We start from the raw sequence: 25,446 nt of genomic DNA, 5'->3' as shown, positions 1-25,446 counted from the left end.
GACAAAATTATAATACTCTTTGCAAGGGTAACTATCTTTTCTGAGGAAAACAAGGTAACTTTTGTTTTCGAAATTAATGAATTCGGAAAATCCGAAATAATGGCAAATGTCCTATGTTTTTAGTTGGAAAACATCAACGAGTATATTTTGGTACGCTTCGATAAGCATTTCAAATAAATTCAGCATATTTAAAAGGGTGAAAACTGATCACTAATTGAATATATCCATTTGCACTATATAAAATTTGATTTTCGCACTTAAACTCAATACGATTTCTATTTCAGTTCCTTAGTGGAACTACAAGATTTAAACATTGATTTCAGATTTAATTTTTTTAAAATTTATTTATTTCCTTTACTTACAGGAAGGATGGTCGCGCTGACATCGTTGAGGACACACCCCGCGATATTAGGCTTCGTATTGTGGCTACCAAATCGTCGCCACTGTGCGCTCCCATCTCCTCCTCCTGCAAAGCGTCCAGTAGCATGGCCAGCTTCTGCCTTAGGATGTCACATTTGACGGTCAACTGCTCGTCGTCCTTGTGATGCGCACAGATGCGTGAAACCAGCTCGTCAACGGTATCGCACAAGGAGCGCGTCGAGGAGATTAACGTTTGTGTATCGTTCGTATCGACTATGAAGCGCAGATGATGATTGGCCGAAGTGACCATGCTCGTGAGCAGCGCCTCCTGTTCCGTGGTAATGGACATTTTCGGTAATTTGGGCACACTGATGGCCTTTTCAAAGACCATAATGCTCCAGCGATCCAGCATTTTAGTGCTAGCCGATTCATAGCGCTCCAGTATTTGCGGCAAGTGTGTGTCATCATCGCAGCTGGAGCCCCAGCCCAAGACCCGGGCCAGATCGTTGCCGGTGCCCAGGGGCATGACAGCCACTTGGCATTGTTTCTGTTCCATAATGTCCCCAGTTTTCCAAGGGAAAAATTCATGAGCGTGAAAAAGAACCAAAGATTAGGGGGATATGACTTACGTGCATATTAAATCGATCTATTTCGCTGAGCACCCAGCCGACGGAGCCATCGCCGGAGCAGACAAGTATGCGAAACATTTCAAAGTGCCGAAAAAGCCGCAGACCCAAACTCGGACCCGTTGAGATGAGGTCAAAGACCTGCGCTGGATTAAGCAGCTGCTTGAATCGTCGCAGAAACTTTACGCCTTGATTATCGCCGGACTTGGAGTTGACAAAGACGAGCAGAGGCGAAAAGTTGCCCTTCGGACTGACCACATCCCATGCGTCGTCGGTGCTAATCGAATGAACGCTGGTCGGCGGCACCACGGACAACTTGGCGGGTCCAATAGGACAGGCAATGGCCATTTGTGGCCGGCATGCCACATGCACCGTATCCCTACACCAGAGACAACGCCAATCCTGCAGCCGCAACACCGAACCGCAGGTCTTCTTGCACACCGCACATATCGCCGACACGGGCAGATTGCCCTCCATCCATTGATGCGGCATTATGATGCTGCCATCTGGCTGCTCAATGATATCCTTGCCGACCGTGGCCAACGTTGTCCACTTGCAGTTGGCTATCGCTTTCGCCGCACAGCGTTTGTGCACCTTGCATTTGCACACCTCGCAGCTTAGTCCGTGCGAGGTGACACCGGAGAGCGCATCCCGGCACACATTGCAGTAGGTGGGTCGCGCATGTGATGTCGCATACCAGTGATGGTGATTGGAGAGTATATCATGCTGATCGATCAGAAAGCTATCGCCGCGCGGACGTTGCGGCGCCGTTGCCGTCTTTAGGGAGCCCAGCCAATCCTCCATGTCGCGTCTAGAGTCGGCGCACAGCACCAGAGAGCGAGTGGGTGTTATTATCTGAAAGAGTGGATTGATAAAAAGAAATTTAAAAAATAAAAAATGTCGTCAATGTATAAGAACTGGCCATACAAAAGAGTTGCGATTATCTAAAGTGATTTATTAATTGGATTATCTTTTCTTAAGATTTACTATTTACGCGTTAATCAAATTTGAAATGTTAACCATGTAAAGCTGTAAGCCCAATCGATTTCTAGCCTGTAGGTTCCATTCATAAACTTTGTTTTCCAAACTCAAAGTCAAGTTTTGGCTCTGGCTAACATAAATTGGAATTTCTTTGACGAACTAGCTAGATTCAAAACTAGCTTGCAATACAAACTAAACAAATGAACACAGTTGTTGGTTGTTTCTGGCTTAGCTTGCAATTTCAAATATTGTTCATAAAAATGAATTCTAGAGAAATGATTGCAAATGTTAAGTACCACCGTCCGACCTTGTGCCAAATGCAGGGACTACGTGCTTATTAGTTGTGTAATCAAAGATGGGTCTATTAGTTCTTATGGCCTCATTAACATGCAAATAACTCTCATATTTATGTTAATATGCAGACAGGCGCGCCCGCCACACCTCTAAAATGGAATGTGCAAAACAATGCGCCAAGCCCCTAACGAGAACAAAGTGCTCTGTTGGGGTGGGGGTTGAAGGGCGTATTTCAATACTTGGGCAGGACCCGTATGGCCCAGCTGCGCAGTACAGTCATAATTAATGGACGACCCGCTCTGGTAAAGGTAATGTTAATTCTAACTAAAGCACGTCGGCTGCCTGATTATGATTTGCTTGTCATATTGCCTAATTTATGGCACACATGTCCTTCAGCCAGCATCCCAGCCGAGCAGTAATATTTGTTGTGAACTTTGTGGTCAAGTTCATTCGGGTAATTGATGTCAGAAAGTTTTCTCTTCTATTTTTATGATTATTAATTCTCCCTTTCTTTTTTCATTTTCTTTTTTGTTAAATTTTTTGGTTAACATTGCGTTTAGCCGCAGACCTTGGGTAAACCATGAGTTATGCGTTCCTGTGGATAATGTCCTGTCTGCCTGCAAATAATGTATTCCTATTTTTCTATTTCCTTATTAATAACGCGAGAAACAAGGTTTAGACAACTGCGTGGAAAATGTTTAAGAAATTGAATAGAAAACCCTTTATAGAAATCAACAAATGTTATATAAGTTGCGGCTGTCGAAGGCTTGCAAATAAATTGACATATTCTTGCATAACAATAAAAATCACCCATTTATAACATGTATATACCACGCCATAAAAAACCTGCAGTTCAGTATGTGAGTACAGCTGACCCATTTAACGGCAGTTGACATGCCATACATGGCAATGTCAGAGCTGACACAATGACTGAACGCAACACCAGATGCCAAGGATAACCGGACAGGGACCAGAGGTTAAGGCCACATCAACATTATAATCTACTTGTACGGGCCGAACAGAGTCCGCCTCTCGTTTGAGCTAAAAGCAAAACTAAAATAAGCCGATGCTAGCCCAATGTCCTGAGACCACTGTGATGACAAAAGTTAGCCACAAAATGTACATGGTTTGGGCTGATCCGAAGCCTGTCTGCATGTGAATTCAAGCATTACAATTTAACTCATAAGCTCATTGAGCTCGAAGCACACTGCTGCAAGCTACTCAGTTGCTGGTCAATGCAAACTTGATAATCAGAGATGATCCGACGAATTCGTTAGCAAAAGCTATTGCTATTAACACAGTAATATGTGCTACACTGTTTCATATCTGGCACGAGTTAATCATATTAATCATACTAATCATAGTAAAATCTAACAACAAGTAATCAGGAGCTGACATGACGAAATTTTAAGTTAACGTGTTCTAGCTCGACAATGAGCTAAAACGAATTTCACGCCTTAAAATTTTGTTTGTTTGGGATAAAGGAACCATTTTATTTAAAATCTGTTACCCGTCAACAATTATGAAATGTCTTGAAGGGTACTTAACTGGATGTGTTTCATTTGTAGCTATTTACTATTGTAATTATGTCGCCTTAATATAACAAAAGAATTAGATATCGCGAGCCGACTTAATAATAAGTGCTCACGAGGATTTACAGACTTCATAAGATTTACGGATTGATAGAGTTAAACTCGCTTAATGCGACAGAAAGTGACTTAGCAAGTCTTAACAGTTGGCAGTTACGGCAAAAGTCACGAATTGCATACTCATATCACAACCTAACGCTTAGTTAACACGCCTTAGCAGGACATAACAGTAAGGTAACACTACTTGGATCGTCTGAACAGTAAGAATTTACTTAAAGAGTCACGACTTGACTGATAACACTATCTATCACGGCTCAACCGAAAAAGCCTCTGTTAACTGAACAAATTTTTTATACATTTCTGAAAACATTTTTTGCAAAATGAATTACAAATAAAACATGCCGAAATGTCGAAAAGAGCACATTAAATGGAGCCTTTGCTTCAAGAACGCAATTTTTGAGTAATAGAAGAATAACTCTGCGACGCTTATGTAAATGAAAGCAACTCAATCAGCTGCTTATTTAATGAAGAAGTATTTTTTATGTACAATTTGAAAATGTGCCAGTAGACAGAGGCAATAAGCTCTCACGCCTTATCATCATTAATTTTTCGTATTTCGACACGCGCCCATCTCTAGTATTATATGCAAGTTTCAAAGTCAGGGTTGGCATTTGCTAACAATCATAGAATGGTAGTTAAGAGCTTGAGTTGTTTTGGGGACCCAACCGCAAATCAACCTCTGGGCTAATTACATTTTAATTGGACCGAAATTGGCAAATAGCTTCAGGCATTTGGAATGAAAAGCAGATTTGCATAGCCGCCGACTATTTTGCAAAATGTTACAGTTAAAGCGACCAATGCCGCAATTTGAACGCATCAACACATACATATGTATTTTCATCAGCTTATTCTGCTCCCCAGCTGCGAACTTTTGCGGTCTGACTCTGGCTCTGCCCATGGCCTTTTGGTATTCAATTAGTGCATAGTTGCATGTACCTTCTGCCCTGCCACCTGGCTGTGGCACTTGCAACATGTATATGCTTTTAAGCTTGGCTGGCGCGTGCGGTTTACTTGTCACTCACTCATGCACTGCCCGTCTGTTTGCCTGGCCACCTGCCTGCAAACGAGCAACATACCGGACAGCCACGCCCAGCTTGAAAATGAATGGGCGGCAAATGTTTGCCTTTGGGCGGTGGACAACAGTTTTCAGGGCTGAAGTGCGGATTCGGTTACCTTGAAATTGTTTGCCATTCTCGTATCTCGACAGTTGCATTTCGTTTCATTTCCTGATCATTTTCGTTTCATTTCAACTTTGCGCTGTCACTCAGAATCGAAGGGCTTTTAATACTTATTTGGTTGTCACAATTCGGTGGAATTTAAAGTTCGGAACTTTTAACGTTCGAAAATCGGTTGAGGTTTTGCCAAAGCTATGGAAGTTAACACTCTAGGAAGTCCCCGTTGTGAAAATGAGTATTAATTTGTGTTTTAAAAAATCATTTTATTTTCGTAAGAATATTTTAAAATTAAAAATATTAAAAAAAAATAGCGTCCCTTAATTTTGGAGTAGTGGACATACATTATATGTTTACTTATATTTATTATTTACTCGAATGAGTTGAATATAAATACAAAGAATTTCCAAATTACCTACGGCAGAAATCCATAATTAACAAACTATTTAACATGAAATTCAATTCGACTTTAAGCAAGCTTTAGAATATCAAAACTTTGCTAATGCTTATAAAAATGCAATCTATGTTCTGCTAAGTAATTAGTACTCTCTCGAATCTCAGGAATGCCGTGTACCTTAATAAGAGCAAGTTTTAATTAGCGAAGCTAGGTGGGCTGTTAGAGGCAGGTTGCACAAAATGCAGGCCGATTCTTCCGTGGCTTGGGCTTATTTATGAATACGTAGTTGGCAGCACTGCATTTTGTGCTTTGTTCTCTCGGATTTCATGGATTTCATGGACTGCACATGAATATCCATTTTGTGTTCGATACCACATGCTTTCAATAGCACGTTTCCTCTTACACGAAAGCCACATAAGAGGAGAGTTGTGAGTTTACAAACAACGGATCAAAGGTGACGTAAACAGGTAACGGTAACGGTATTTGCACTTAAAGCCCGGGGAAACGGCGCCACGGCCGTCAAAATGTCATAATTTTTATGGCAGCAAAATCGTAAAAATACTTTGTACACTTTCTAGACTCTATTTTATATAGCTTCACTTTATGTATATATATTATTATTATTATATTATATATTTCTATTATTGAAAACTTTTTTGTAGTAGATATAAAAATTATTTTATTTATTTCGACATAAGAAAAAATATGTTATAAGGAAGAACAGTTTACACTAACTTATTTTATTCAGTATTTTGCTAAAAGTAATTAATCAGAATCTGCAAAAAATATAAATTAATCATAAAATTTAAATTTGACATAAACAAAAGAAAAAAACAATTACATGTACATGTACTTCATGAATTAATTATTATCTCCCTAAAGATACGGACATTTTTCATTTAAGTGAGTTTAGTCGTTAATGTTCATAAGGATTTGGAATGCATTAAGCAGACATTGCGCACAAAGTACTTAAATTGTGAAGCATATAGAACTGGATTCTACGTCGTGACTTATTTTTATAAGATAAACGAAGAGCTTTTTAATTGAATCTTCAAGTATTTAAATACTTACAAAAATTTGACTGGCTACGCGACTCAGGCTTTATGATATTTAAATCGGGTAAATGATTGCTAAATATATTTCTTTCCGTTGCAGGATAACTGTATTTGGCTTCCGGCCACAAGCACAAGCCACAGTACGTTCGCTCACAGTGCACTCCAATCAAAAAAGTAAACAAACACAAGGCTCAGCCGGAGCCGGATCCGGAGCAGGGGTTGCCCCAGTTCGCCGCCAGAATTCATTACGCTAAAGACAAGAGGACGTCAGGATTGCGACAAGAGGACTGCGATTTTGGTTGCCTCGCATCATTTTGCCTCGAATATTCATGAGACAGAAAAGTCGCAGCAGCAGCAGAAGCAACAACTACATTACGCATACGCCGCGTTGTCCTCATACAAACTGTGTGGCCAACAGGTGACTGCCAAGTAGGTAGGGATAAGCCAGACAAGCGAAATCATTTTGGTATACTTTTTCCCGCATCAGACCATTTTTGAGCATTTCTTCGTATTCGATGTATCCACAAGTGCAAGTACACGTTTTATGTATATATATATATATATATATACATAAATACATAATATATACATATATATATATATATATACATATTTTCATTATCACGCTGAGCCGCCCAGCACAATGTTGAAATTACTTTTGAAATTTTAATGGCTGTTGGCTATTTCGCCAACTGTGTATGAAGTTAACGTCCACACCAGATACACAGATACACATATACAAACATGTTTACATATGTATGTACATATATATACGAATTTTTATGGCGCAACTAAAGAGGCTGTCAAGTAAGCCAAATTGTACCACGAGCCGTATGTGTTACACACATAAATATTTATAAGTTTTTCAGCCTCCAAGCTTAATTTGCATGCCAGCTTAAGATATTAAATGGAAAATAAACGAATTTAAAAAGCTTAACTTCAAGCAAATAACAAAAACCAGACCAAATTTAATCAGCGGGCGAATAAAAACATCATGTAAGTCCTTGCGCAGCAGATTCCACCACTTTCTTGAGTGCATGACAACATTGTTTTTTATGACTCTCCGTCAAATTTCAAAGTTCAAGGACATGGTTGTGCATGTGTGTGTAGTGTGTAACTGTGTGTATTACCTGGGACCCGGCTAATCCCATAAAGTAAAACGAAAAGGGAAAGTCTGCGCCCGTTTGATATTATTGTTTCAAATTTCATATATGCCAGCTTCTGTCAGCACCGCAGGACAATTACCCCAAACCAAACGTTTAAGGAACTAACAATTCCTGCGCTTTGTGTTCAACATTTTTTTTTAGAAATCAGCATGTGAGAACTCATATATTTTTGAGTGTGTGGAGTTCGGAGGTGCTTGAACTTTGGCACATCGAAAAAGAAATTTATGACATAATAAATTGAAATAATATACGTACGCATTTATGTTAGCAAAAGAGATTTGAGTGGCAAATAAAAAGGAAAAATAAAAATAAATAAAATAATGAAACACAAATTGTCGAGCACAAGAATTTTCGAAGCAAATTTTTGTATGTTAAGCGAATATTATATGATCTTGCGAATTATAATGTTGTTTCTAAACGTGTTACGTATATTCCAGATCAGCATCAACAGATTCGTATCCCTCTGCCTTTATCTATGCGAAATTGTGTTCATTTATTAAAATTGTTTATTTTCTTGAACATACTTGTGTTTAAATAAATTAATTACGGTCTAAAAGCATTTAGCAAATCTGAAAAGTTAAACTCATGATTAAATTCCAAACCTTTTTGTCAGCCCTTATGCCCCTCCCTGCTATCATTTTATCAAGCCCTCAAATCTCTCATTGTGTTGAAATTGCAAAAGCCCCGAAATTGTGCTCAGCTTTTGGAAAATGGCAAAACTGAGTTTCCGTTGGCTGCCATTGCATGCGTTTCGTTTATTGTTTACTGAGCTCATTTAATTTATTTGAAGGGCATTATAATTACGGGCTGTCAGTTACATTATGCCATGACATAATCTTGATTACGTGCCAAATGTAATTTCTGTGAATTCCGAAATATTTTATTAATTATACAAATTATGTTTGCACTAGATAAGAATTATTGAGTAATTGAGGTTTGAACTATTTGCACATGGCTGTCAGTCAGTGGCAAGTTGAAGATGAAGAGTCAGCATACAACTTTTAGGTATAATTTATATGCAGCACTTAACGCGCAATTTTCAAGTACAAACACATACATGTTCCGCTGCAAAGTACGTGAATTTGTTAGAGTCAATCAAGTTGATTGATCGCCTTTGAATTTGCAATTGAGCGAGTGTATGTATGTGTGCCTGCTTAAGGGCGCTACATCAATTATTTAGGACTCTGGCAGCAGGATGAGTAACAATACAATAACAGCGACGCCTGTTAATTGCGATGGCCCACAATATGGCGTATGCGTAATGCGCAATATTTGTTAAACTTGTAATTGAGCGGCAACATCAGCACATGCCAAAAAACTTGAAATAAACACAACATAAGAAAATAACAAAAACAGGAGGAAGAAGCAACAGCTACCATTTTCCAAGACAGCACAAATATATGCCAATCTTCAGACCAAAAAAGCCTCAAGGTTGGGTCAGAGGATTGCAAGAATCGAAATCACTTAAATACAAACTGTTCGAAAACTTTCTGCAACATTTTCTAATTGACTTCAGATGCCCCAACCCCCACGTCTTGCGGTGTCAAATGTCAAATGTCAACGTCGGTCGTTTTCAATTATTTAATTGCTAAGTGCTTGTGCTGATTGGATGGCATTTTCATAAAAATCATGTTTTCGATAACCAAATCTATAGTTGGCTTAAATGTCAAACCAAACAATTATTATTAGTGATTTTAGATTTACCTCAGATACAGCAAACATTGTTCATATTGTGGTTCCACTGAGTGAATATATTAATTTATTGGCTATTTTATAAGGACTATCAACTTTATGCAATATAGTCAACTTAAATTTGCGATTGCAATTGTTTATATTTGCTAGGAAGTTTCATGTTATTACGTTTTTGAAATGTAAATGTAAATTAAATTGTAGAGGAGAACATTTATTTTTAATTTACAGATATATATATGTATGTTGTTGATATCTAAATTTAAAAATCATCTGCTACTGTAGAAATTATATATTTCTTTCCTTGTCATTTCATTTGACTCAGGTATACAGAAAAAGCAAATATCCGAAGTTTGGAAAAACTTTCATATATTTGTTTACTTCTTTTTGTTCGAGGCATTCCAGACATGCAACACACATGCTCAAATAAATGTGGACACTCAAAGCAATTGCATTCAGCAAATGCAAGCTGTTAGCAACACTTTCTGGGGTCTTAAGTCGCATTATTTCGAGTGTTCGATATATAAATGGCTGACAACCAGAGACTACAAGTCAGAGCACTTACCAAGCACACCACAGACCCACACACACGCATTCTCACATGAACACAACACAAGCCGCTTAACGTGCATCAAGGTATCTATATGTGTGTGTGTGTGCCTCGAGGTTTGTGGTGCGTGCCACAGTTTGAAGCTGTAAGCAAGTTTCCTCCCTACTTGCCTCAAATACGCAACTTCAGTTGAAACGCGCTTTTGAACACATTTCCGCAATTTCAGTGTTTCTACACGCGTAATGAAAGACCATGGCGAAAATTGATTTAACCATCGATCAGGTTTTTTGTATTCCTTTTTATGTGGTGCACTTTGCGTTTAATAGTTTTTTATGTTTTTATACGTGTAAATGGGTTTGTCTGACAAATTGATGCCATCAAAAACGTTGTTTGTTGTTTGCATTAAATATATTTTTTGCTGACGAAATATATTTGGATACTCCATTTCCGTTGACATATGAAGGGCATAGATATATATAGTATTGAATATGTGGTCTGTACAAATGTCATGCGGTTATATCGGCTTTGTTATATATTTTTGAAAAATCGTTATTATGTACATTTTATATTGTGTGATATATCGGATAAGATATATGATTGATTATTTTCATGATATCTCTTTATATAACAAGTAAGAGGTTCTAGTCGGGAGCTCCCGACTAGGGGAAGCCCTCTTCTTTTAACATCAAATGCATATATATATTCTAGTTTAGAAGCTATATGTCAAGTTTGGTGACTCTAGCTCTTATTATTTAACAAAATTGCCCAAAAAACAGGAGACCGACATCGATTTTTATCGATTGCTTGGAAACGAAGTAAGTTGTCGATTATTGGAAATAAACTCGATCTGCGCGGGCACTAGGAGCACCTACACCTAAATCAAGCCTATAGCTCTTATAGGTTCTGAGATTCTTGCGTTCATACGGACGGACGGACGGACGGACGAACGGACAGACAGACGGACATGGCTAGATCGACTCGGCTATTGGTGTTGATCAAGAATATATACACATTATGGGGTCGGAGATGCTTCCGTCTGCCTGTTACATACATTTGGATTTTGCACAAATACAATATACCCTTATACCCATTTTTGATGGGTTCAGGGTATAAAAATGTTTGTCCTGATTGACTGTCTGATTGGTGCAATGCACAGCCCTAACCGTAAGAGCTACGAGCTACACTATATATATATATCCTCATATAATACAGCCCACTCCACTCTTATTATTTTTTTCAACATAGAATTTTTATTACATTTGAAGCACTTAACTTCACGCTTTTGAGAATATTTAAGAAATCCTTTAACTCTCGCCGCAACACGCTTACATTACATATCACACCTTTCTTATTATATTTTTGCCTAGAGCGGGGGACTCGCTACCAGAAAAGCTGCTTTGCTATTCAGCCTATAAAAAACAATAAAAAACGGCTGCGAAGTCGTCTTAGCTAATGCCTTTTCGGCAGCCAAATCGCGAAGCGCGCGCAATGGCTTGCGGCTATATTCTGAGTGCGGGATAGAAAATTTATAATTAATATTGAAAATATATAAGTAGGTATGTGCTTATGCTTATGTACATTTATTAAGACGCACATGCACGCAATAAGAACGGCAGCAAGGGGAAAAGCTGTCAGCGAGTGTACTCGACTAGAAAATTATACTCTTTAAATAGAGCAACTGATCTTTGGAATAACTTCTAACTTTTTTATAATTCATTAAATTAAATAAAAGTTTTAGCAATGGATCAAAAAATATATTACACTTAAATATGGATCAAATATTATTATTATTTTTCTTTAATAATATTGCAATAATGCAAGTGTATTTAAATTAAACAAGTGAAAGCGAAGCAGAAATAAACTTCATCTATATATAACAGCTACAGAAACTTCAAGGCTTGTCACTGCAAAACATTAATTTTTAAAGGGTATAAAAAGTCAGTAGCCTGAGAAAAATACACATAAATATATATATGTACATATGTACATATATAAATATATATATTGTACATATATATATATATAAATGTATATATTGTATATATGTAAATTCCATTTCCCAAAAAAACTCGCAAATAAATGCGCCAATTTTTCGCATCAAAAGCTGCGCATTCGTGTATAAAGTAATATAAATTTAAATATTTAGGCTCGACATGCTGCTTGGGCATAGGTCCTATATATATTATCTGGTCGTTTTTTCTGGTATACAAGTATTTGTGTATATGTGGGGAATTCGGCTACTTATGCTAATTTGGCATGCAGATCGCGTCAAATGTAAACATTTTGCTTAGATTGCGTCCTTTTGTTTCTGCCAACTAATATCGATGGGCATTTCTGTAGAAATAAAGGCTCCTTTTCAGCTGCTGCGTCTGTAATTGAGCATAAAGGAATATGGCCGAGCCAGGGGTTGTTTTCACTGCCACACATAATATTTGCATGAGGCCAGACAATGGCAAACAGGAAATGAGTTCGGTTATTTTATGTTTGACAAGGCAGACAGCTCTAGAGACAGTCTATAGACTAAACAAAGTGTGTGTGTATACAAGCTGTGTGCCTGTGTCTATTCAGTTGCTTTATTTACTCTAGCCTTTCATCTTTTGACACTTCATAACATTATGTACACCCCAGCAGCGAATGAAATATTTAATGACTATTTAGCATATATATTTCTTGAACCTATTCATTTTTGCTAGCAAAAGTTGGCCTAATTAAAATGTCTAATTGCTTGCACCAGTTGCAAATAAATTATTTACAAAATGAGCCAAGCTAAAAGTTTGCTCATTAAAGTTTTTATGACCATATATTGTTGAAATATATATTTGTTGGGAGAAAATTTGTGCATTTGCGATATTATTATGGAAGTTACTATATGTAGGTCCTATTTAATTACAGATATATATTACAGCAAAATACTTGCGGGCTCTTTGTAAATCAGTTACATTTCAGTAACATTTCAAACAAAGCTGGTTGAGAATGTTGCTTCACGTGACTGTGACGGCAGTCCAAATTTGGGAAATTGTCGTGATTCCTATTTCTCTTGTTTGGCAGGTTGACAAAAAGTGTATTAAATATTATCAGTTGGTGATTGCAATTTTTATTATAATTTAGCTCACATACAAAGCCCCATTCTCAAGGAATGTAAGTCCCTCCAGCCTTTACTTTTATTCTTCTCTTTAAGCTGCTAGTTATAATTCTAATTTATATGTTTATATAAATGGTATGTCGATAATAACAATTTTCCGTCTTATTTAACTTACCTGAAAACTATGATTTACGTTCTTTATGCTGCACTCGAAATAACACAATTCCGATAGGTCAATCTCGTCGAACACATCGCACTGCAAATGACACAAATTACAAATTGAAGGGATTAAAATTTAATCTGTTTTGTAATTAAGGGCAAGGCTTTTTTATTGGTTGAGTGCATTTATTTATATTTTGTGTGTGCTAAAACATCGGTAGGAATTTGAATGTGATTATTGACATAGGTAGGGATTATTTTTAATTACATATGTATTGGGTAATTAAATGTATATAACATATATATAAATATAATTTATATATATATTATTATATATATATATTATATATATATAATTTTCTTAGTACAGTAAGGGAATGGCTTTAAACATTGTTGCCCCACGTTTTGCGTAAAATTCTCTTCCTTTGTTTTGATTTTTTGTTTTGGTAACAGACGCCTGCACAAATGGCCCTATAAATGTTACTTGGCAGCCTGCCAAGCCCTACGTCTTACACCCTTTTTTGAGGTTATTAGAATATTGCCGCTAAGAGTGTAACGCGTTGCAGGCAATCCGCACTTTATCACATAGCTGATATAGAAAGAATGGTTTTGAAAAACTTATCTTGACCAAAATCTTATTAATTTCATTGTATTTCATTGTTTTCCAAGATATTTCAATCAACGTCAAGAATTATTCTCTTCCCAAATCTTCAAAAGCGTAAGCCAAATGCCTGGAAGGGTATTTAGTCTTCGGCCTGCAGAAGACAGTATTTTATCGTGTCTCCTTTTTTTTTCTATAATATTCTTTGGTTTTCTTTTGCTTTCTGGACCTTGCTTTGTTGCTTAATGAAATACACAAAAGAGGAGCCAGCGGCAAATTGTTTGTTATTTTTTCTTCTTTGGCCTTGTTAGCTGAACGTCGTGTTGTTATGTATATGTGTATGAAGGATACGCATACTTGGCAGTCCTTACGGAAATTGAAATGTTTTGTAAACACGCACACACACATATATACGCAGATACATCACACGTCAGGCATACGAATGTGTATTTGCGTGGCAACAAAAGCCAAAGGCAACTCTTTTTGCCACATAATAGAGAAGTATGACAATGGAAAACTGAATCGAACAACTTATGCCAAGGCTTACTTGCTCAAGCCGTCCAGTTGTGGATATTCAAAATTGGTTATCTTCAAAAAGTTTGCTTTCAATTCGCTTTCACCTCTTGAACAACAATGTGGAAAAACTTGCAACCAAAGTTTTGCCTTAGTTGATATTCAATTCTTGCCAGTTCGATTAATATTTGAGTAGTATTTGCCTTTTGAGTTATTGTGTAAATTAAAGTTTTCTATTCTATGATATTTCTTGGAATTATATTCCATTCTATTCTATTCTATTCCATTTATTTTTTATTTGTCTTGTGTATTTCTTTTCACAGCTCGTGATAGACGCAAAATTCACGCAATTTCAAAGAACTTGTGACTCGCACACATACTGTGTTTACATTTGTGAATATTTTCAAGTGTAATTTGTGCTTAGTTTTTATGTGTTGTATTTTGTCAGGTCTATATCTATGTTATATGGGTAAACATGGTATGCCAACTAAATCGATTAAAAGTAATTGGCTTTAAAGTTGACTCAAAGATTATTTATTGCATTTCTGCCAAAGCAGAGACAAGTTGGTTAAATATGATTATGATCTAAGCCTTTAAGGCTTTAAAGTACATATACTGGTATACAAATTTTAATCTTGTTTTAATACCATTTGTTAAGGCTCTTAGCCCGTGCTTAGCCTTTATTCCATAATAGTATACTAAGTATACATATATAAAAAATAATAAATTGAATTTTCTGGCCAAAGTTAGGTGTTTTGACAGCTACCCTTAACTCTCTCGGAAACAAATAAACATTCTTTCGTCCATCATAAAGACAAACTTTTTTTTTGTGTGTTTGCAATAAGCTGGACCAAAACCAAATGGTCAGCATCTATAAATGGCAATGAAAATGGATACCCTAATGAAACCAAATTGATTGAAAACTCGGCAATCACTCAAACCGGAGATGAATGAATACCCTGGCGGCAAAACTCAGAAGCAGAAGGAGAAGGAGCCGCTTAATCCAGCAGAGTGAGCATTATAATAATTATACAAATACATATATGAGCGAACGTAAGTGTGTAGCTGTGTGGGTGTATGGGTGGGTGTATGTGTGTAATGGACAGCTTGTTGCCAGCAATTCGGAAAATTGCACGGAAAATGCGAGGCAGGAAAACGTCAGTGCCAGTCAAGCGTCTTTAGACAGCAAGCAGTTGGCTGAGTGAATCGTTAAACGGTCAGGATGTTGAAGGAAAAATCGTTAAGTATCAGCAAGGATTTTAAGCGCTTTGCAATACTCAGAGAGTGGTGGCAGTAGAGATCGGGAGTGGAGGGAGCTTGCTTGTGTTTGCCTTTCGTCTGTACCTCATTTTGCTGGCATTGAATGCTTGCAGCTTTAATTTCTGCGCGCATTCTTACCCTGATATTTTGCCAAAAATTTGATAGCTGTTTGCCCGGGCAAGTCCTCGAGCCCAGACATTTTCCGCTTGAATGGCTATTGTAAATCGTTGCCAGGTTTTATTTGTGCTCTCGTCGAAATTATGAAGAGAGCCCATAACAAATATTCTTGTGTGTATGTGTGCAGCAGCTTCGGCTGAAGCGTGAATTGGAAAGGAAATCAATAAATAAATACGCGTAATTAAAAAGTAAGCGAACTGTTTAATCATTCCAGTTGCAGGCTGACAGACCAATTTCAGTAAAAAATCTACAAACATGTAGCCTATAAATATGAAAATGGTTGATCTACTTTTGCAATAAGTAATAGGGTATCAAAAGTAGTCGTTACATATATTCCATTCATATTCCATTCATCTTTAATTCTAAATAAATATAAATAATAAAACGCAATTTAATACCCGGTAATCTTATCGAAAGGGTGAAGGCTTGTTATCAATCGACGGAAAGCATTTGAACATATTTTGTATGCCCTGCCGCTTGTAAAGTTGTTCTAGTTCTTACTAACTAGTTCGAAGTTCTTACTAACTAGTTAGAAGATGCCACCAAGCATATTTTATACCCTGTAGCCCTTCATATATATTTTATACAATATTACAATAATACCATATTAATGCTCACCTTTAAACATTTTCGCCCAGTTTGTATCTATAAAAACAAACTCAAGCATACTATTGAAGGCACAACCATTGATATGCGCTACGTATAAACTAGTCAAAGTTTCTTCATTTTTGTTATTTGCTTTTCTTGGATTGGATTGGCGGATCCCTTTTGACCTTTGGGAACTGGACATGAACTGAGATGTAAGAAATTTCTTTGGAATTGCTTGGGATTCGACTTTGGTCGTTTACTCGCAGGTCAATCACAAATACATTAAGCAAATTGCTACATTACTGGTTTTTTTTTCTGGGCCTAGGGTGTGTAAGCCCTGGAGGTGAAAAACTTTGATTGCATTATGCTGAGATTTGCCCACACACCTCACCTGGGGGCTAAGCTGCGAGGCGTAATCATTAATTTGCGCACTTTTCGACGTCCAGTCAGCCACCTGGCGCAAGCAGCAAAAGAAGTAGATAAACTTTATACTCATTTCAGGACTTATTATGTTGTTGCTGCCTCAACTTGTGTTTGCTACAGCTTGCAGAAAACTTTTGCTCATTCATATCAATTTCTTTGCATTACTTTTCGGCTCGTATTTTCTTCAAATTTTTTGGGTTTTAATATTTTTTCTTTTTTGCGAAATCACTTTATGTAGGAGGTCGAGAAAAAAGTGGCAAACAATTTATTAGAATTAAGTAGAGGTAGAAAAAATTGCTGACGCGGCAGTTGAGAGCCGCGTTGAAGGCAAGAAACTAATTGTGCATAATATATTCAGGAGGACATATAAAAAAATAAGTCTACCTGGCATTAAATACCATATCTTAGATTTATTCAAAGGTCAGTTAAATTTCATTACTTCATAAAGTTTCTTTCTCTAAGTTTTTGTAGGCAAAAGTTTAATTCATGCAAACTTTTTAAACTGATTTTTAATTAAATATGTAGGGTATCAATTGTCTACTATTCTACTTATAATTTTTGATTTACATACATGCTTGCATTTGTTTACAGTTTTGCTGCTACATGCCTGAGATAAACTACGTAACAAAAACTTGTTTCTCGAAAACTTTTTTATTTGATTTATTTATTTTTATTTTTTATCTTTCTTCAGAGTCGCTGCATAGAAAATAAAAAGACATTACGAAACATTCTTTCAATGACTTTTGCACTTTTCATGCTGCAGTTTTTATCTTGTTTTATTTTTTATTGCAAGGACTTGCAGTGAAAGTTGAGAGCGGAACTTTGCAAGATCTTGGAGTAAAAGTCGACGAAAGCGGTTTGGAAAAGGTACAAAATTTGTACATTTAAGCCGCTTACAGTTGGCCCAACTAACTGAGCAATCTAGAGTGGAAAATTTTAAGTTGCATGACAATCCTTGTCAGCAGTCAAAAGGAAGCAGAATCAGGAAAAATACCCCAGCAAATATCGTTTTAAATATGTATCAACGAGTCAGACCGAGTTGCGCAAACTGATTGAAGTTCAAAGGCGTTCTTGAAGGTGTCGGCGACGGGAGCAGGGGAGGGAGTCGGTGGGCGTCTGTGTGGGCGTGCTTTCATTTGGCGTGTCGAAAGTCGCGCCACTAGAAATGGCTGGCATTTTAATGGTATTACATTATAATGTACCGCATTAAGCATCGCCCCCAAGCCAGTTATTAATGTGCCATAATATTTATATTTGTGCGTCGCAAACTGTTTGCTACTGGCGTTGCCCAACCTGTGTTCCTGTAACCTCCTCTCTCCCAGTGCAATCAATGTGCCTTAAATTTAAATACACTCACACACAATTTGTAATGACTGTGCAGTTTGATAGCACCTTTTCTATATTAAGCAGTTGAGTGTGGTGAAAGGCAGTTCGTGGGGTCCTAATTGGGCATTAGACCTATGAAAGCAGTGAGAGTTACATAATAAGCACATAATGTCAATTTGGGTTGCTTGAGTTTCTGAAAATAAACAAGAAGACAAATATTTTTGGATTGCTCGGAAGACAAATCTTGAAAGAAAGAAAATGAATGTGGCAAATTTGTAATTAATTATAAATGTAAATAAATATATTTAAAAACTGCTTAAATTGAAGTAAGTAGAAAATTATATGGAAATTGTCAAACCCAAGAAAAGATTAAAAATGTTTTATATACATTTTTAATTTCGGTTGCTCTACAAATTGAAATATAAAAAAAGCATTTTATAAATGTTTCAATAAATAAAATAAGACAATAAACAATGCAAAAAAGTCTTAAAGGCTTAAATCAAAACAGCTGGAAAATCGAAATAAAATGATGTTGTTTCAATTTGTTTGTAATTTTTATGATAAAATAAATATAAAATATGCAGACTAATGCCTGAACAAATTATGAAAACCAAAATAAGTATTTCACATACCTATGAACTTGGATAAAAGTAAGTGGAAAATAATTCGAATATATATAAATCCCATATGTTTGCCATAAAACGTTTTAAATAAATTATATATATGTCAATCAATCCAACGACCGGCTGCTCATGTGCTCTCAATGGAAACTGTTAGCAGACAAAAAAAAAAACCTTACGTCAATTAGTAATACTCAGATGTGGCAGGAGCTGTGTGTGACCCTCTCTAGAGTAATTCGCCACCCGTCGGCACAGCTGGCAATGCATCCCTAGAGCTGGTCTGTCTGAGGTCTAAGCCCCCATCTGTCAGGGCGACATTCTGGCTGTTTCACTGACAATAATGGTGATAAATTAAGGTTCGTTTTGTGCTGCCATGTTGCAAGTGTGGTGTGCGGCAAATAAGATTCAAGAGACAAATGCAATATTAATGCCTTACATTAAGTACATTCCGTGTATAGCTATGCAGCTAATATCGAATATTATTAAAAAAAGTTATACGAAAGGGCGGGTTATTAAATTGGTTGCAATTTATGAACAGGCTTTAATTGCATCTATCACTATAAATCATGGATTTCTTGTATATTTATAGTCCAAAAAATTATGCTACAAAATATGTTAATGTCTGAGCTTAGATTTAGGGTACATTTGCACTCATTTGCCCTCGCCTGCTTTAAGCCTGGTGGGCCTTATGCGGGTTAAGTGTGTGTATGCTCTTGTCTAGAGGACCATTCACATAAAACTGGCGTACATTCAACTTTACCCTTTGCGTTGAGGACCACACGGAACTGCACGTGAGTGTGTGGGTGTGTGTGTATTTGTCGGCGAATAAAAATCCATAAATAACACTTAAGTAGTGGCAGCTAACACAGAAATATGCTCTTACCTCGCATACTCATATGTTTTTTGCGTGTATTCAGCCCTCGGGCGTAACAACAACAATAACAAATTTGAGCCATGTGCAACCGTAGCGCGGGATTTTAAGCCAAGTTTGAGTGGACCAAAGTGTGGTCGATGATTTTTAGCTTTCAGCGCTTTGTTCTGTGAAATGGAAATGGCCTTGCCAACCGCCGCTAGCATCAGCCTCCCGGATAGCAGCTTTTATGTTTTCAGCTCAACGCCATTTTAATAGAATTTTGTTCTTTTTTTTGTTTTTCATTTTATTTCCTTTCATAAGCACTCAAAGATTTTTTTTCAGTCACTAAAAGTTAAGCCAATCAAAGGCACTAAATTTGATTGAAACGCCAAAGCTAGAGGCAACAGCTTTGTGGAACTAAGCACATTTAAAGATTTAAAGATAGAAATTTGTATTTATGTGTACATTTATTCTTATTGTACCTATATCAAACTTATAAAAACAATTTTCAAGAATTTTTGAGAAAATTATAAATGCAAAAGTTGTAACAGTTTTTGTTTACAAATATTATGAACGACATTTTCAAAAAGTAAAAGGTTAAAAGGTTCTGTATGTCACACTTATATCCAGCGTAATGAATGACTAATACCAACTATTTTTGCTCCTCTTTTGCTTCTTTATTTAGCTCAACAAATTGCATAAATAATGCCCTTTTACGTCTATATAGCCAAGTAAGCTTAATTACTTAATCTTAGTCTCGGAAATCGCATAAATTCTTATACGAAAAAATACATACATACAGTCAAGCCTGCAGCGTGATTTATGCAACATAATTTATGAGTCTCATTTTGTGGAAGCGGATAAAAAAAATGGGAAGGAACGGAGTGAAAGTCGACTCCTGTCGCAGCACAACAATTTTTCAAATAACATTTTCTAAGCAGCTCCAGCGACGGCGCAACAAAATACATATGACCTCGTTTTGCGTTTGATAAAATGATGTTCTTAGCCCCTTGTTCATCCATTCTCCTTGCCGTCCACCCGGGCCCGACAGCCTGCACAGTCTGATAAAAGCCAGAAAACGATGCCGGATATCCGGCCAGGAGCGATCAGACCACAATGGCAGCTGACAGTTAGCAAAACTTGACCATGTGTGTGTCCAAGTCACCAAGAGCCCGTCCCCCACTCATTGCAAATAAGTTTCTCACGTTTCTTTTATTTTTTTTGACTATCTGGCATGTTTAGATTGCCCTGCATGGCGCTGCCAGACGACTAAAAATCCGCCTTAATATTTCATAAAGGGTACAAGTTTTTGCCTTTCTGTGCATTTGTAGGCCTGGGATCTGAGGTCCTACATTATAAGTTCGAAATTCACGTTGAAGGCTTTTTGTCTGGCAGCCTAAGTGCACTAACGTTCCTAAGTAATCAAATATGTATATGGCTCCCTAATAAACGATGAGCATAATCACATGCATATCAGAAGAGCTTTAATAATTGGAGTTTGAGCAACATTGTTAACTTTTAATAATTTATGAATCTTCAGAGATAAGTTAAAAAATAAAATATGAAGGTAATATAATGAGAATAAATTTTTAATGTACCAAATAAGAATAAATATTTATAAATTGTCAATCATTTCATATTGGGAGTCTAATCAATTTGTATGATCGTGTGTATAAACAAAATAAAAAAATATAATTTTGAAAGAGTTTTGGCAAAGTTATTGAGTTCGTTAATCACATTGAAAAATTATATAAATCAATAATAAATTATTTTAAATACATTTTTTTCTTCAATATATATCTGTAAAATATTTTCCCTTCTTCATGTTCATATTAATTATGTTATGTTTACACAAGTAAACATATTTCATAAGCTATCCATCTATGCCTGTACATATCTTTACTAAACTACAACAGCGTGAGCTATAAGAAAAAGTTTTATTTATAGCCAAGTCTGAACTAATGTTGTTTCCGCCTTTGGATAAATTGGCCCGCCCAAGCGCAAGTCGTTAAAAGCTAATTAAATATTGAATTGATTCTAATCTTGAAAAGAAGCTATTTCCTATATTTTTCGAATAGCTAGCTAAGCTTTAATCTATTTCGAGCTAACATAAAAAATAAAAACCTTTCCCTGGTCGTAAATCGCTTAACTGGTTATTTTATTCCTTCACTTTTTGCTTACATGGACAACAAAATTAATATTCATGAAAGGTGGGTCATCAAAACTACATAAACTGTGAGGGTAAACCAAATCAGATCCAAATCCCTTAAAGCCTTCAACTAATGGCAACACGCATCCTCTTAATGCGCGGGAAAGATTTATATTTAACATAAAGCCGTGCATAAATTTTAAGGCCAATAGGCCACAACGTAAGAGATGTAACATAAACCTTAACGTAACACGTCAATTCGAGCATCAAGCGCCTTTAGCTGTCTGCCAACACCTTTTAGTCGCATGGGGGCGTGCAGTTTATTTGGGCCTGTGTTGAAGTTCGTGCTGCGGTAGAAAAGTGCGGGCTGTGCCAACAATTTCGGAACCATTTGATTTTTTGGGTCCTAAGCTGGATCAGCGAGGTGTTAATGATTACGCGTCCGTTTCAGCTGGGCATGCGGCAAACTTTGCGAGGTTTCCCAAAATCCCTTTTCTCATTTTCTTTGTGGCTTCTGTGCAAACCATAGCTAAGCAGTTCGATAATATTTATTTTTTAGTATGGATAATAAATAATATTCAATTAAGATAAAGGATGCTTCCTGGATGTCATCAAAACAATCAAAAAACATGCTTATAGTGAAAATCAAGGTAATATATCAAGAAATGTGGTTAAGAAGAAGCGAGTATAAAATTTCTGCGACTAGTCCTGATATTCGAATATACTAAGCCTAAAAGGTGGGCCTGGAGATATCGATTTTTATCGATATTTCTTTAAAGAAAACTCTACGATAACCTACGAAATTGCATTGCTAACTCTCGAGCTCGTCGACATTTTCTGGCCTTACCTTGGTTCAAATTATACCCATTTAAATCGAAACATTGTTGAGTATGTTAGGAAAAGGCACACCTCCCGGTGAAGTGCAAACTATGAGATTTATTGGACCCCTGACAACAGGGTATGAAATGTATTTAATTAAGTTGTTGGTAAACTGTTATTTTGGTTTTATGTTTGTCTGGACCCCTCTCTTTCGCAAGTTTTATTAACAAAAATTGTTCACTTTTAGTTTGGCATGCAAATGAAAAAGTTTACAAGGTTCATTTCATAGTTGCTTCTATTATGGTTTCACCTTGTGGTTGGGCGAGCTATTTGTATATATCTTTTGCCAAGCACTAAATGACTTTTATAAAATTTAATTTCCAATAGACTGGTAGCATAATGGAAATCTCAAGTACTTAAGTCAATTTGATTTCAAAAGTAAATGCTGTTGACAGAAATTGATATGGCACTTGAAATATGATTAAACACATATAAAGTTCAACGAGAAATACTGATCAAATTCCGCCGAATACTTTTGATTGATTTAGGCAGCTTCATAAAAAACTGTAGTCGCCAGCTAACACTTGAGGCGAAAAGGAAAATTTAGTAAATAAATCAATTATGGCGCCTGCCTCCGCACCTGCCCCGTGGTCCTCATTGAAAAGATGTTTGTCATGTCAACGAGCTTTTCAGGGCAAAGACTTTTACTAAATGGCCTTATAATTGACAGCTGACCGTCCAGCACTCTCAAAATACGTCACTCAACACCCATTTGGGCTGTCAATGATTCAAGTTTCTCCCTGTTGCTAGATGGGGGCGCTCGCCTGTCAGATTTAGGCACCGAAAAGGTTTCCATCGGCTCTTAAAATCGTTTTTGTCATTTTCCATTGCCTTGTTACATATCGAATGTAGTAAAGCAAGAATAAAGGAAATTGTTCCGTTGGATATATTCTATACCCCTTTCACTCAAAGCATTCAGTTAAACATTCTCTTGTCGCACGAGTGTCTCATTTGGCTCAGGTAAAACAAATTAAGGCTACAAAGTTATTTCAACCTTTTCTTTCTAAAACGCTAAAAGAAATTTCTGCTCCTTTGCATTTTTAGCGTGTATTTTGCTGTTTTTTGGGCTTGAATGGACTTGAAAGGTGTTTAAATAAATTAGAGACAAAATGGAAAAGTGTCGAAGAGAAAGAATAAATTGAATATCAAAATTAATTTTATTAATAAGTAAAGATTTCAAAATTCAATTAGTATCCTGGCTAGAATAAAACGCTTTGATGCGGGCCATGAATAAGTTTATAAAGTGGAATGTTGGATGTCTGCCAACAAAAGCTTTAGCCAGAATCGCTGCAAAAATAATTAGACCAAACACAATCCCCTAGCTTCAAGGCCAATACTTCTTTTCAGCCCGCATTCCCAGGCCAAATGTTCAATTTGAGCTCGAAATAATACCACATAGCTTTTGTCTAGGCCCAGGTTTCGTCGGTGGGCTCGTTTCTGTACACTTACTGGAATGTTAGAGCTTTTGTACCTTTATTTTCTAAGAAATGGCTCACCGATTCAATATACAAATTGGGCTATATATGCCTGGCATAAAGAATGTTTTGGAAATAAAATTATAAACATTTTTATGACAGTCTTCTTAAAAATGTCGTTTTATTGTGACTGTGAAGAAGGCGCAATAAATGTAAGGCAATGGCCTTGTGCTCTTTGTCAGACTGGTTGATTGAGTTGTGTGCTTGCGTTTGGTTTTAGTTGCGGCCAGTTTCTGCTCGTGTCGTCCATAAATCAAGGTGATATGTCAATTTGGTCGAACATAACTCACATTTAGATTGCTCTACTCAAGATGATTCTGCGTGTGTGTCTGTGTGTTGAGTTTTAGTATTTATTCACCATTGGCGCACAAAAGTATGCTACAGAAACGGTGTATGGTGCAATGGCCTTCAGTGCGTTAAGACTGCCGACGGATGTTGCCAAATGCCACAATTGCTGCGGCGCATTTTCATTTCCTACATGCGGGCCCCCATAGCACACTGCATTTCCATTGAAAGTCGGTAGCCCATCAGGCCAGCTGCTATGATCGGTAGCGGCGAGCAAGCAAGGTTTCGCAATTATGCAAAAAATAGCGCCAGCTTCTTGGCTAACGAATTTCCATGTGGCTGAGCTCTCTAATGAGTTTCTGCTAAGCTTGAATATGCTGTTTACAAATTCGAAACTGTAGCAATGCACTTAGTTGCCTTTAAGCATGGTTTTTAAATTGACAGGCATGTTAAAGACATTTTGCTATGTCAATCACTTTGTGTTCAGAGTCAGGTGGAAAAGTTTTTTGGAATGCCAAATGTTGGCATTTCCATTTCTCTACGAGTTAGATGTCTCGCAAGTTGGCCAACACATACGCCACATTCTCATGTGTTGCCGGCAACACTTCAACTGTCAACGTCAACCGTCAACCGCCAACGCTTTTGTAGTACGCATTTAGTTCGCTTGTTAGCCAAATGCACCCCTGAGGCCATGCATGCATGCAAAATGGCTTTTCGCGTTCCCATTCTATGTGCCACAGACAAACGAACACGCTTATAGCACTTATTTAGGCAAATACTTATGCAATCATATGCATGCATGTTTTTAAAAATTGGAGTGGGGCTGGCATCGAGCTTTACAGTTTATGTCGCATATACAATTAATATAATTAATGTAGACCTGCTCTGTGCGGTTGCTCATTAACTAGATAACCAGCTTTGTATTTGCAAATGTATTTACTTTGTAGACATTTGACAAATGTACGAAATAGCTTGTAGACTTGCCCACACAACCTCAAACATTACATTTTAAAGCGTGAGCTTAAACTAATGGAAGTCTCATGTTAATTAAACATAGTCAAATCTCAATGAAGCTTATAATCGCTTAATTTGGTTGAGATACCTTGAATATATATAT

The 25,446-nt window shown here is 36.9% G+C and overlaps 1 protein-coding gene across 9 annotated transcripts in view; it reads right to left on the bottom strand.

Annotated features, from left to right (window-relative positions):
• The window catches only part of LOC6632741 (diacylglycerol kinase eta), a 53,063-nt gene that overhangs the window by 9,585 nt on the left and 18,032 nt on the right, over positions 1-25,446 (bottom strand). For all 9 annotated transcript variants that reach the window (XM_070207062.1, XM_070207061.1, XM_015170665.3 and 6 more), the window contains exons 3-5: positions 13,197-13,277; positions 990-1,841; positions 363-907 (exon numbers count right to left, since the gene is read on the bottom strand). In XM_070207062.1, the coding sequence (XP_070063163.1) occupies positions 363-907; positions 990-1,841; positions 13,197-13,277 (1,478 nt within the window). The remainder of the gene's footprint in view (positions 1-362; positions 908-989; positions 1,842-13,196; positions 13,278-25,446) is intronic.

This window comes from Drosophila virilis, chromosome 2, assembly GCF_030788295.1.
Source record: "Drosophila virilis strain 15010-1051.87 chromosome 2, Dvir_AGI_RSII-ME, whole genome shotgun sequence".
Lineage (NCBI taxonomy): Eukaryota > Metazoa > Arthropoda > Insecta > Diptera > Drosophilidae > Drosophila > Drosophila virilis.
This window is presented reverse-complemented; position numbering and strand designations above follow the sequence as displayed.